This window comes from Aethalodelphis obliquidens, unplaced genomic scaffold, assembly GCF_003676395.1.
Source record: "Aethalodelphis obliquidens isolate GAN/ISIS:26980383/991018 unplaced genomic scaffold, ASM367639v1 scaffold83, whole genome shotgun sequence".
NCBI lineage: Eukaryota > Metazoa > Chordata > Mammalia > Artiodactyla > Delphinidae > Aethalodelphis > Aethalodelphis obliquidens.
Window position 1 is genome coordinate 1,957,695 of NW_020838027.1, and position 13,204 is coordinate 1,970,898.

Below are 13,204 nucleotides of genomic sequence, written 5' to 3' on the forward strand. Positions count from 1 at the left end.
CTCTAAGCATGTATACCATACGTTGATACAGATTAATGTAAAATATATTTCTTATTATGTGTCATGGCCTAAAAATTTAGCCACTGATTATAACAGAGCAATCAAGATCTAAAATCCACTAGCAGAAAGTTGCAAGGATTAAACAAGATTACAGATATAAAGGGGCTAACGTAAGTGCTGCCACACTATTTTTACAAACTATGATTATTCCAGGATGATGAGGTGTTATTTCTAACTTCAAACCCCTGTTCACAGTTATGAAAAACTTTTTTTAATGTTTATCTAGTTAAAAATAAGATGTGCATTACTTTCAAACCACCTCTGGGTTCTAACCAATGTACTTGTGACTTGGCAAAATCCACCAACATACGAACGCACATCCTTTCACCCAGCAATGCTACTTTAAGTAATTTACCTAGAAATATACTTCACCTATGAATAAACCAAACATGCCCATTTTTAAAATGCAGCGTCATTTTACATAACAGCAGAAACTTTAAGCAGACTGTCCACCAGTGGAAACCTTGTAATAAACCATAGCACATCCGCACAGTGCTGTTGGTAACAATGAAGAAGCCCCGGAAGAAGTTTCAAAATACATTAATGGGAAAAAAAGGAAAGCAAAGGGAAATAAAGGAATGGTAACATCTGTGTTTAGAGAAACATTTTTGCTTTATGTGGATTGTGCATAAAATGTTCATGGAAGAACACAGAAAGAGGTAAACAGAAAAAAACAGAACACGTATCTGCCTGTGTATATGTAAACTGTGCCTGGAAGTGTATACAAGAAACCGGTAAGGGGAAGTGAGCAGTGGGGGGTAAGGTGAGAAGAACATATGTATAAAAATGTAAAACAAAGTAGCATCCACTAACAAGATACTACAGTCACTTATCTAGAGTGATCAAATTTTTATGTTTACTCATTGAAAGCAAATGAAAACCAAATTAATAGAGGACAACTATTGAACATGGTCCTCTGTACACAAAAGAAAAGCTGAATTTGAGGTTTAGCAAAGAGAGTTTTATTCCTGGGCTATTGTTAGAGGTTAAAAATAAACTGGGACAATGTCAAATATTTCTGATCTATCCCCTCAGTGGAGAAGAACAATAAATACCAGTGTCTACTATAACTATTACCTCAAAGGTACCCTTTAATTCAGCTAGAAGGGGGAGGGGAAGACAATTATTAGTACTTTCCTTACTTATTACAGTGTTAGCCTCTTTCCAGTTATGATTAAGGTAAAATAGGAAAGAAAGTCTTCCTTTCCTTGACATTTGTAGATTAGATGTCATTATAGTAGCATGTGTTTCTATTCAAAATTGCAGTCTTGCAAGAATCCCGGCCCACATGCTACACTAATTCATGGCCCTACAGCTGCCGTACGAGACAGAAGATTCGGAGAGGCAGAAGAATGCCCATGCAAATACTCTGGCAATTCACAAGGCACTCTTCAGAGACAGCAGCATGGAAAATACTACTGAAGATACCAAACAGTGTTTACTTCGAAAGTTTAAAAACTGAACATACAGAACAGTTTTTCACAATCTACCTCCTGCAGCAATGGTTTCAATTACGACCTGCAAAAATATAAACAGAGGAATGAGAGAGAAACTCTTGACAGCACTTAGGTACAACTCAGTGGTAGGAATGAGGACGTGGGTCTGATGCGGGGCCCTGGGCTCAGAACACCTGCACCTCACCTTCTTCTGAAGGACATTAACTTTCCGCTCCTTCACATCCAGCATGTCCTTGAGGTCATGGATCTCTCCAGCTTGTGTCCCCTTCTCCTCAGCCATGTCCTGGATTTGTTTTGTCTTCTTATTCAGCATGGTTTCCTTCTCTTCCAAACGCAACCGCAGAGCATCCACCTAATATAACATTTTTACAAATGATTAATTGAAAAGGAACGTAATTCCTTCCAAACAGATGAGTACAGTTGCCTAAATGATACTTTTATAGTAAACTTTCATTAGAATCAAATAAAATACCACTCTAAATACAACTGTGACTATTTAGAAATGAAACCCTAAAATTTTGTGAGCACTTCCATAATAAAATAAAATTTACATCCGTTAACTTAAGGTGTAATCAAAATAAATAGATCTGAATAAAGGGGACAAAATTGGAGAATTTATATGAAGGGGTTGAGCTTTGCTACTTCTATAAAAGTGGTATAATCTATTGTGTTTCTCAAATTTTAGAATCACATGGAGGATTTAAACAGAATGCCAGGCCAAGCCACAAGTTTCTAATTTGGAAGGGTTGGGGCTCAAGAATCAGTATTTCTAACAAGTTCCCAAGTGATGTTACACTACTTTAGAAAATCCAAAATTAGAAAGAAAACCGTAAGTGTCACCAAACATGACACCTGCTGTATCAGAGAATACAATCTAGCTGCAGCTGACAATCCCATAATGCACTTAGAGATCTGTAAGGCAAAGCAAGGTCTACTTTCAGATGTCAAGACTAGTCAGCTAAAGCTTGGTATCCAGGTACCTTTATCACCAAAGTTTAATACCATCCATTAGATATAACTTTAAAATAATCAGAAATCTAATATAAGTACTTATTTTTTCTTCCAGTTTTGAGATATAACTGACATACAGCACTGTGTAAGTTTAAAGTGTACAGCATAATTATTTGACTTCCATGCATCATGAAGTGATTATCACAGTAAGTTTTGTGAACATCCATTGTCTCATACAGATACAAAATTAAAGAAATAGAAACAACCTTTTCCTCATGACGAGAACTCTTAGGATTTTCTCCCTTAATGACTTTCACATACAACACACAGCCGTGCTTATTATCTTTACTCTGTTGTGCACCGCACCCCTAGTACTTGTGTGTGTGTGTGTGTGTGTGTGTGTGTGTGTGTGTGTGTGTGTGTGTGCGCGGTATGCGGGCCTCTCGCTGCTGTGGCCTCTCCCGTCGTCGTGGAGCACAGGCTCCGGATGTGCAGGCTCAGCGGCCACGGCTCACGGGCCCGGCCGCTCCGCGGCACGCGGGATCCTCCCGGACCGGGGCACGAACCCGTGTCCCCTGCATCGGCAGGCGGACTCTCAACCACTGCGCCACCAGGGAAGCCCCCTAGTACTTATTTACCTGATATCTGGACGTTTGTACCTTTTGACTGTCTTCATCCAATCTTCCCTCCCCTGATTCCTCACCTCTGGTAACCACATATCTGGTCTCTTGTTCTGAGTCTGTCTGTTTGTTTTTCAAGTATAACTGACCTACAGCCCTATGTTACTTCCTGAAACACAGCAGTGTAAGTTGATGTTACTATACACCTCAAGAAGTCCATTACAATATGTCACCACACAATAATATTCCACAGTTACTGACTGTATTCCCCACACTGTACATTCCATCCCCTTGACTCATTTATTTTGTAACTGTAAGTCTGTCCCTCTTAATCTCCCTCACCTATTTCTTTCCTCTCCCCATCCTCCTCTCCTCTGGCAACTACCTGTTCTCTATATCTATAATTCTGTTTCAGTTTTGCTATGTTTGTTCATTTGCTTTTTTAGATCCCACATATATGCGAAATCACACAGTATTTGGCTTTCTCTGTCTGGCTTACTTCACTTAGCACAATGTCCTCAAGGCCCATCCATGTTGTCACAAACAGCAGGATTTCCTTCTTTCTCATGGCTGAATAATAATATACACAGACACAGACAACACCTTCTTTATCCATTCATCCACTGATGGACACTTAGGTTGCTTGCATACCTTGGTTCATTCATGCCGTAATGAACATAGGGGTGTATGTATCTCTTATAATTAGTGTTTTTGTTTTCTTCAGATAAATACCCCAGAGTGAACTGCTGGATCATACAGCAGTTCTACTTTTAATTTTTTGAGGAATCTCCATACTGTTTTCCATAGTGGCTCCACCAACTCACATTCCTACCAACAGTGCACAAGGATTCCCTTCTCTCCACAGACCACAGACTCACCAACACTTGTTATTTGTGGTCTTTTGGATAATAGCCACTCTGACAGGTGTGAAGTGATATCTCATTGTAGTTTTGATTTGCATTTCCCTGATGATTAGTGATGTTGAGCATCTTTTCATGTGCCTGTTGGCCATCTGTGTGTCTTCTTTGGAAAAATGTCTACTCAGATCCTCTGCACATTCTTTAATCAAGTTGTTTTTTTTTTATGTTGAACTATATGAGTTCTTTGTATATTCTGGATGTTAACCGCTTACTGAATATATTATCTGCAAATATCTTCTCCAATTCAGTAGGTGGTCTTTTTGTTTGTTAATAGTTTCCTTTGCTATGCAAAAACTTTGTAGTTTGATGTGGTCCCACTTGTTTAGTTTTGCCTGCTTCCCTTGCCTGAGGAGACATATCCAAAGAAAATTACTAAGACCGATGTTGAAGAGGGTACTGCCTATATTTTCTTCTAGAAGTTTTATGGTTTCAGGTCTCACATTTAAGTCTTTAATCCATTTTGGTTTTTCAGTTATTTTTTTTAATTAATTTATTTATTTTTGACTGCGTTGGGTCTTCGTTGCTGCACGTGGGCTTTCTCTAGTTGCGGCGAGCGAGGGCTACTCTTTGTTGTGGTGTGCGGGTTTCTTATTGTGGTAGTTTCTCTCGTCGTGGAGCACGCACTCTAGGCACACAGGCTTCAGCAGTTGTGGCACGTGGGCTCTAGAGCGCAGGCTCAGTAGTTGTGGTACACAGGCTTAGCTGCTCTGTGGCATGTGGGATCTTCCTGGACCAAGGCTCAAACCCGTGTCCCCTGCATTGGCAGGTGGATTCTTAACCACTGTGCCACCAAGAAAGTCCTTTTAATCCATTTTGAACTTGTTTTTGTGCATGGTGTGAGAGAGCAGTCCAGTTTCATTATTTTTCATGTAGCCGCCCAGTTTTCCCAACACCGTTTGTTGAAGAAGCTGTCTTTTCCCCACTGTATATTCTTGGCCCTTTGTCATAGATTAATTGCCCATAGAAATGTGGATGCGTTTCTGGGCTCTCTATTATATGCCATTGATCCAAGTATCCATTTTTGTGCCAGTACCATACTGTTTTGATTACTATGGCTTTATAATATAGTTTGAAATCAGGCAGCATGATACCTCCAGCTTTGTTCTTCTCTCAAGACTGTTTGGCTATTTAGGGCCTTCTGCGTTTCCATACAAACTTTAGAATTATTCTAGTTCTATAAAGAATGCCATTGGCATTTTGTACTTATTTTAAAATCTATTCACAGCAAATTTCATTAAACATACTCACACACCAAATTCTTTTGTTTTTTTGCTTTCCCACTAAGGATTTACAATTCAGCAAATAGTTACACATTTGATTACAGAAAAACAGGGAGGTGGGTTTCTTTCTGTTCAACAAAAATATAACATGAGTCATACATGCAAGCCACTTGTGAAATTTTTAATTTTCTAGCAGCCATATTAAAAAGTGATAAAGGAAGAGGTAATATTAATTTTAATAATATATTTTACTTAATCTAATATATATACACATTATTGTCATTTCAAACCTATAGTCTATATAAAAAACTATTAATAAGCTATTTTACATTTGTTTTGTACTAAGTCTTCAAAGCCCAATGCATACTGTAATTGACACTTGTGTCACATCTCAATTTGGACTTGCCATGTTTCAAGTGCTCAACAGCCACGTGTGGCTGGTGGCTACCACACTGACAGCGCACATCTAAGATAACAAGTATGTTTCTACAAAATATCTTTAATCTTGAACTTGTACTATATTATTTTTCCTGTCTGAATGTAGAATAACCCACAAAGAAAAAATAGGTCAGACTTCCCTGGTGGCACAGTGGTTAAGAATCCGCCTGCCAATGCAGGGGACATGGGCTCGAGCCCTGGTCCAGGAAATTCCCACATGCCGCAGAGCAACTAAGCCCGTGTGCCACAACTACTGAGCCTGCGCTCTAGAGCCTGCAAGCCACAGCTACTGAGCCTGTGTGCCACAACTACTGAAGCCTGTGTGCCTAGAGCCCGTGGTCCGCAACAAGAAGCCACTGCAATAAGAAGCCTGTGCACCACAACAAAGTAGCCCCCGCTCGCCACAACTAGAGAAAGCCCACGTGCAGCAACAAAGACCCAACGCAGCCCAACAATTAATTAATTAATTAATTTAAAAAATAGGTAATATGGGTAATGACTCACAGAGAGAATACCAAAGCATCAGGAAATATTATTATTACATTATATCATAACTGTATTATTACATCAATAACATATTGAAACTATATTATATCAAAACAATAAGGTATCTGAGAACCAGTACTGTATGTTCAGTGGCACTTACTGCTCACTAAGTATTGTGGAAAATTTCCTAGGAGACCAGTCTCATTTGAGACTGATATAGATAAGCCATCATGTACTTACAAATTACGTTGGACCATGCTGGAGAGGAAAAACATGTAAATAAACAACATTTCATTCTGCTAAACTGTATTTCTCTCAACCACTTCAATGCCACCAGTCTCACCAAGCCAGAAATTGGGGAAGCCGTCTTTTCAGGTCCCATTTATACTTCGTCAGCACAAGTTCCACTGCCCCCTCAATAAACATTCTTGCACCTCTAATTTTCCTCTATTCTACTTTAATTAATGATACAGGGTAAACCTTATTACGTTCTGGAAAGGTCCACCTAAGAACTTTCAAACTCTGAAAATCTTATTTCTGAAACACGGTTCTTTCCTTTCTTCTATGCCTACTAAATCTACTCTTTGTCCAAAGTATAACCTCTGATCTATCATCCCTAACTTTTTGTTATTCACCTCCATTCTGGTTTTGTTTTTCTCCCAGCCTGAACAATCATTTCAAATACAGCCTCACATCATCTTTTTTTTTCCAGTCATGTTTATTTTTACAAACCGTTACTTCTGTATTAAACGGTTTTCTTCATTCTACCCTCAGACTTCTGAACCTTCCTGCACGTGGTCATGCGTATGCTTGCCAACCACATACACAGTATATCAAAAGTCCTCAGAATTCCATTCTCAAGCATCGTATTTCCTTCCCTTGTATTTTCCCTGTGGAAAATTTCAATTTCCCATGGTAACCGGCAAAACTGGTACTTTGAGAAGAAAGCAGACCGAAGATCTCAAAGCTAAAAATAAGTGATAGAGCATGGATTTAAGATTAAATGGTCTGTCTTCAGATCCTAAGCTCTTAACCACTAATTCTGTAAGATTTCATATATGTAAAATTCTACAAAATGCAAACTAATTTCAGTAACAGAAAGCAGACCAAGGGTTGCCTGGATATGAGGGAGGAAGTGGGCAGGAGTGAAGAATATCAGGGAGAGGCAGAAGAAAGGGGTTACAAAGAGGTACAAGAAAACTCTGGGGACAGTGTTCTTTATCTTGACTGTGCCATTGGTTTCAGAGGTGTGTGTCAGAACTTACCAAATTGTACATTTTGAATATATGCAGTTTATTGGATGTCAATAAATTTGATTTTTTAAAGTAAGCAAAATTAGAAAGCACGGTATTAGAACAGGAATAAACCAACAGACGTTTGCCACAGAAATGCGAGCCCAGACACACACACTCACACCATGTAGTGACCCATACACGTATAAACAGAGGTGACACTGTAACCAGTGAGGAAAGGACAGAGTATCCGATAAACTGTTTTTAGACAACTGGCTACCCATGCTGAGGGAGGAGGGAAGAACCCTGACTCACATCATACACAAAAATGAATTCTCGATGAATCAAAGCTTTATATATAAAACGCAAATCTTTAAAACTTTTAGAAAGAAAGATACTTTTTAAGTATCTTTTAAGACAGGGCAGCATGGAAGGATTTTTTTTTTTTTTTTTAAGACCCAGAAAGGATACATCATAAAGAAAAAATACTGGTAAGGCCAACTACGTTAAAATTAAAAACTCCTACACGTCATTTACCATATTAAAATGTTTTAGTATTTTACGTATATTTTAAGTGCCTGAAATGGTTCTTAGTAAAAATACTACTAAGGAAAATAGAGGCATATTTATACTAGCTTTTTAATTTTTTAATTTATTTTATTTTATTTATTTTTATTTTTGGCTGTGTTGGGTCTTCACTGTTGTGCATGGGCTTTCTATAGTTACAGTGAGCAGGGGCTACTCTTTGTTGCAGTGTGCGGGCTTTTCATTGTAGTGGCTTCTCTTGTTGCAGAGCATGAGCTCCAGGCGCACGGGATTCAGCAGTTTTGGCACACAGGCTCAGGAGCTGTGGCTCGCGAGCTCTAGAGCGCAGGCTCAGTAGTTGTGGTGCACGGACTTTGTTGCTCCATGGCATGTGGGATCTTCCTGGACCAGGGATCGAACCCGTGTCCCCTGTATCGGCAGGCGGATTCTTAACCACTGCGCCACCAGGGAAGTCCCTACACTAGCTTTTTAAAATGTTGATATTTTGTCAACTGGTCAAAATTAAATATGATGCAATACTGAACTTCAATTTTCAAAATGTATGACCATTTACAATCACTCCAAAAAAATTAAATACCTAGGTATAAATCTAACAAAGCATGTATAGGCTCTGTATGCTGAAAATTACAAACGGCTAATGAGAGCAACTGAAGAAGATCTAAATGAGTTCTTCCCATGAATAGTATATGAAATGGAAACTTGACATGTGTAAAGATAGCCAACCTACTTAAATTTTTCCTCAAAGATGAGGAAAAAGAAAAGATTATTCAGCAGTGACAAAAAAAAAAAAAGTGTTTTACTGACAAACAGTAGAACTACAGTAAGCCAAGCCCAGAGAATCCAAAAGATGTTACGTTACAAATTTCCAGTTCTGGTGCCTGAAGTCAGCACTAGAGAGCTCAGAGCAAGAATCAAAATCCAATGCAGAACAAAGATGGAATACATGATCACCACTGAGTTCTCCAGTGGTCCTTTCTAAAGTGCAAGGTGACAAAATTCCTTAAGTTACCCCCAGTTTTCCTTCATCTACCTATTAAAATCAGAAACACTCCACTACGCAAAGAAGGAAAAAAGGTCCAGAAGGGAAATGTCAGAACAGACTGAATATTTATTCAACAGGGAGAAGAGAGCTGCCACCACAGAGTGAAGATGCTTGTGAATAGGAAATTCAACGACCAGGCTGTCGAGATGCCAGAAGAACTCACTAACCCTTATCCACCTGGCGTTTGTTGAGGCTCAGCTCCAGCCCGCCTACATGGCTCCTAGTCCCATCTGACAGTAACAGATGTGGTTCCTATTAGTGAACCCATTACAGGGCATCCATCAGTCAGGGCAAGTCAAGAGGGAGCTCCTTGAACCCTCTGACCCGCTGCACAGTTAAAGAGGTCAAAGTCTTAGACAGTACACATGCCAGAAATCTAAAAATAAATAAATCTCATGCCAAGTCATTTCTACCTAATTCCTACATTCTAATTTGTATTCTGTATACTATATATTCCACCTCTAATATGTATTCTATATATTCTAATAACCACAAGCAAAAAAAACAAAGCAACTCACCTTAAAAACATTTTACCCAATACCCCTGAAATACACTATTAAATTCTTATTGCAGAAGTCAAAAGCCCAGACATTTAAACCTGTAGATAAGCCTGAACTGCCTTGTCTCTCAGTTCTTCTCAGCATTAATTTCAGAAAAATGAAAGGCTTTCCATCTGTGGGTCAGGAATCAGAATACAGCAGGAAAGCGTCCCTCATCGCTTCTAAATGTTGCTCATTCTGATGGGACCAATGTCTCAGGATAACTGTGAGGCCTCATATTTGTTGCTTCCTTACCAAAAGTACCCAGGTGCCCCAGCTGCACTTTTACGTTAGATCCCTGACTCTGCTAAGTGACCTGGAAATGGGCCTGCACCAACCACTCATAAATACCCGCATGCCGATTTGAGGGAATGCCAGGTATGAGACCCACAAGAATTGATGACTGAAAAAGGTAAAGAATAAAAACTCTTGTTATAAACATACAAACCTTTGGTGTTATTGCAGTGGGAAATGCAGGTGTTGACATTAAAAATATTTCATATCACAGATATTAGCCACAGAAACTACCCAAGCCCACAGCCTAATTACTAAGTGATCTTTTCTTTTTTTTTATAAATTTATTTATTATTTATTTTTGGCTGCATCGGGTCTTTGTTGCTGTGCGGCTTTTTCTAGTCGCGTCAAGCGGGGGCTACTCTTCGTTGTGCAGCTCGGGCTCTAGGTGCGTGGGCTTCAGTACTTGTGGCTCGTGGGCTCTAGAGCGCAGGCTCAGTAATTGTGGCCCATGGGCTTAGTTGCTCCGCGGCATGTGGGATCTTCCCGGACCAGGGCTCGAACCCATGTCCCCTGTATTGGCAGGCGGATTCTTAACCACTGTGCCACCAGGGAAGCCCTACTAAGTGATCTTTTCAACTCATATCATCTGTGTACACTTTTTCTTGGTCTGCTTTTTCATGCAATGCAGAATTTAAATGGGCTGGTCTGGAGATCTGAGATAAAAATGACCACAAAAACCACTTTGCTACTACTAGATTAACTGCTCTGAATTCTACACTGATCTTTTGGTTTGGTGTGAACTAAATTCAGAGTATAATTTTGTGTGAGGTCCGTATTTTGCAAACCACAAAAAACGTATTCAGGAAAACCCCTCAGAGACTAGTAGGACACACAGTCATCACCCTAACACCATTCTTGGCAGGAGGAATAAGACTTTGTTTATTCACATCAACTGAGCTGGAGGCACAGCATCTAACCAGCTTGCCAAGCACCAAGGTCTGTGGCAAACAGGTTATGCCAACTTCAACAAAATCAGAAGGTTTTTCCTCCACAAGACTTTCTCTACCAATGGACATGAACAGAAAAATGGCTACATTGCTGTTTTGGCCTTTTACCTCTGATCACAAAAATATTAGTTATCTCAACCCACCTTAACCTTCTTTTGTTTTACATCAATAAACAGATCTACCTAAGAGCACATTAGCACTAGTAACTGCATGCCAGTAACAATGGCATGTTTCCTATAATTCCTCTTTTGCAATTATATGACTCACTGCCTTTCTAACTCTCTGACCACACCTTTTCAGTTTTCTTCACTGGATCCTCTGTCATTTCCCCCTCTTTACATCTCACTCTATACAACCTTCCTCTGGAGAAACCAATTCATCCCTAAGGCTTTAGCCACTACCCCCATAATGACAGCTTCCGAATATTTATTCCTAGCCTGTTCCTAGCCCCAACCAGTTCTAAAAACCTGAGATTCTAACAAAAGTTTCTGCTTTCACTGAATATCTAGTTTAGAATGAGCTTTTTTTTTTAAAAAATCTTTCCTTTTAAAGGACCTTTAAAGATCACCTAATGTGGTCAAACATAAATGTAAGTTAAATCTGAGTACTGTCTACTATATTATTTTCTGCATTTTTCCTGTATTTCATAACTTTTTTTAAAAATTTATGTATTTATTTATTTGGCTGTGTTGGGTCTTCCTTGCTGCGTGCGGGCTTTTTTTAGTTGTGGCGAGCTGGGGTTACTCTTAGTTGCAGTACGCGGGCTTCTCATTGCGGTGGCTTCTCTTGTTGCAGAGCACGGGCTCTAGGCACACGGGCTTCAGTAGTTGTGGCACACGGGCTCAGTAGCTGTGGCTCGCAGGCTCTAGAGCACAGGCTCAGTAGTTGTGGCGCACGGGTTTAGCTGCTCTGCGGCATGTGGAATCTTCCTAGACCAGGGCTCGAACCCGTGTCCCCTGATTTGGCAGGCGGATTCTTAACCATTGCGCCACCAGGGAAGTCCCCATAAATTTTTAAAAAATTAAATAATCTAAACTACTCCTAATTTTAAAGCTGAGGAAATCAAAGCCAAAACTAAGTGACTTGCCCAAGATCACTAAGTATAATTTCCTATCACCACATCTCCCACTGTTCCCATCTAGAAAGGAGGACGAATGAAGGGCGTTGGGTCATGAGACTGAGACTGTACACAAGCAGACCTTTTTAAAAGGCTATTTCAACAAACTGCACTGAGTTCTGTTTGACATTCCAACAAAAGGTTGAAGAGCTCAGAGAAACTTGCAAAAGGCCACAGGCAGAGATGTGTCATTCAACAGTGCACAATTTATCTGTACAAAGGGAGGGGGGCTACAAAGTTATCATCTAAAAAAACCAGTGGCGATATTTTAAACCCATTGATATTTAATATTCACCCCAAATTCAGATAAGAACTTCATAATTAAAAAATCTATTCTAGCCACATTAAACATCTATTTTAACCTTAGGAAGTTGGTATTATTATTATTCTCAGTGACAGATGAGAAAATGGAGGATTACAGAGGTAAAATAACTCATCCAAGGTCACATAACTAATAAATGTAGAAGGCTACTTCAAGCCTAGGTCTGACTCCAAAGCCCATGCTTTGACCACAGTGCTACTAAATCCAGACTCCCTCTGTGAAGGTCAACAGATTAAAGGAGATGTTCATAAAACAGGAGCAATTCCATAGACACTATATACCGTGTACTGCCCAACACAAAAGGACCTCATACCATGGACCCTGAACAGGAAAAAAAACAGGGCTTTTCCCACATCCTGTTTTTCCTTAAAGAATTTTAAAATTAAAAAAAAAAAACTCCTGAATCCATGTTCTTTTTCATATGTGCTTAATTTAGTGATTTGAGAGCTGGATGAAAGTCTAGGGTAGCTTCAGAGAGGAGGATGAGATCAATTAAGAGCAATTATAGGGGGCTTCCCTGGTGGCGCAGTAGTTAAGAATCCGCCTGCCAATGCAGCAGACACAGGATCAAGCCCTGGTCCGGGAAGATCCCACACGCCGCGGAGCAACTAAGCCCGTGTGCCACAACTACTGAGCCTGCATTCTAGAGCCTGCGAGCCACAACTAATGAGCCCACGTGCCACAACTACTGAAGCCTGCAAGCCTAGAGCCTGTGCTCTGAAACAAGAGAAGCCACTGCAGTGAGAAGCCCGTGCACCACAACAAAGAGTAGCCTCCGCTCGCCGCCAACTAGAGAAGGCCCGCGCGCAGCAACGAAGACCTAATGCAGCCAAAAATAAATAAATAAAATAAATTTATTTTTTTAAAAAAAGAGCAATTATAGGAACAGAAATGTAGCAATTATAGAAAAAGGTGAGAACTTTCAAAGAGTTGGTTCAAACTGTCTTTTATGGGATCCAACAGGAGAAAGCTGCTTTGGAAAAAGTGAGCCTTGTCGAGTGTCCCCAGAG

General features: G+C 39.9%; 1 protein-coding gene across 13 annotated transcripts in view; it reads right to left on the bottom strand.

Moving 5' to 3' along the window:
• ERC1 (ELKS/RAB6-interacting/CAST family member 1) overlaps positions 1-13,204 on the bottom strand; it is a 394,434-nt gene that overhangs the window by 271,231 nt on the left and 109,999 nt on the right. For all 13 annotated transcript variants that reach the window (XM_027093429.1, XM_027093433.1, XM_027093428.1 and 10 more), the window contains one exon: positions 1,702-1,869. In XM_027093429.1, the coding sequence (XP_026949230.1) occupies positions 1,702-1,869 (168 nt within the window). The remainder of the gene's footprint in view (positions 1-1,701; positions 1,870-13,204) is intronic.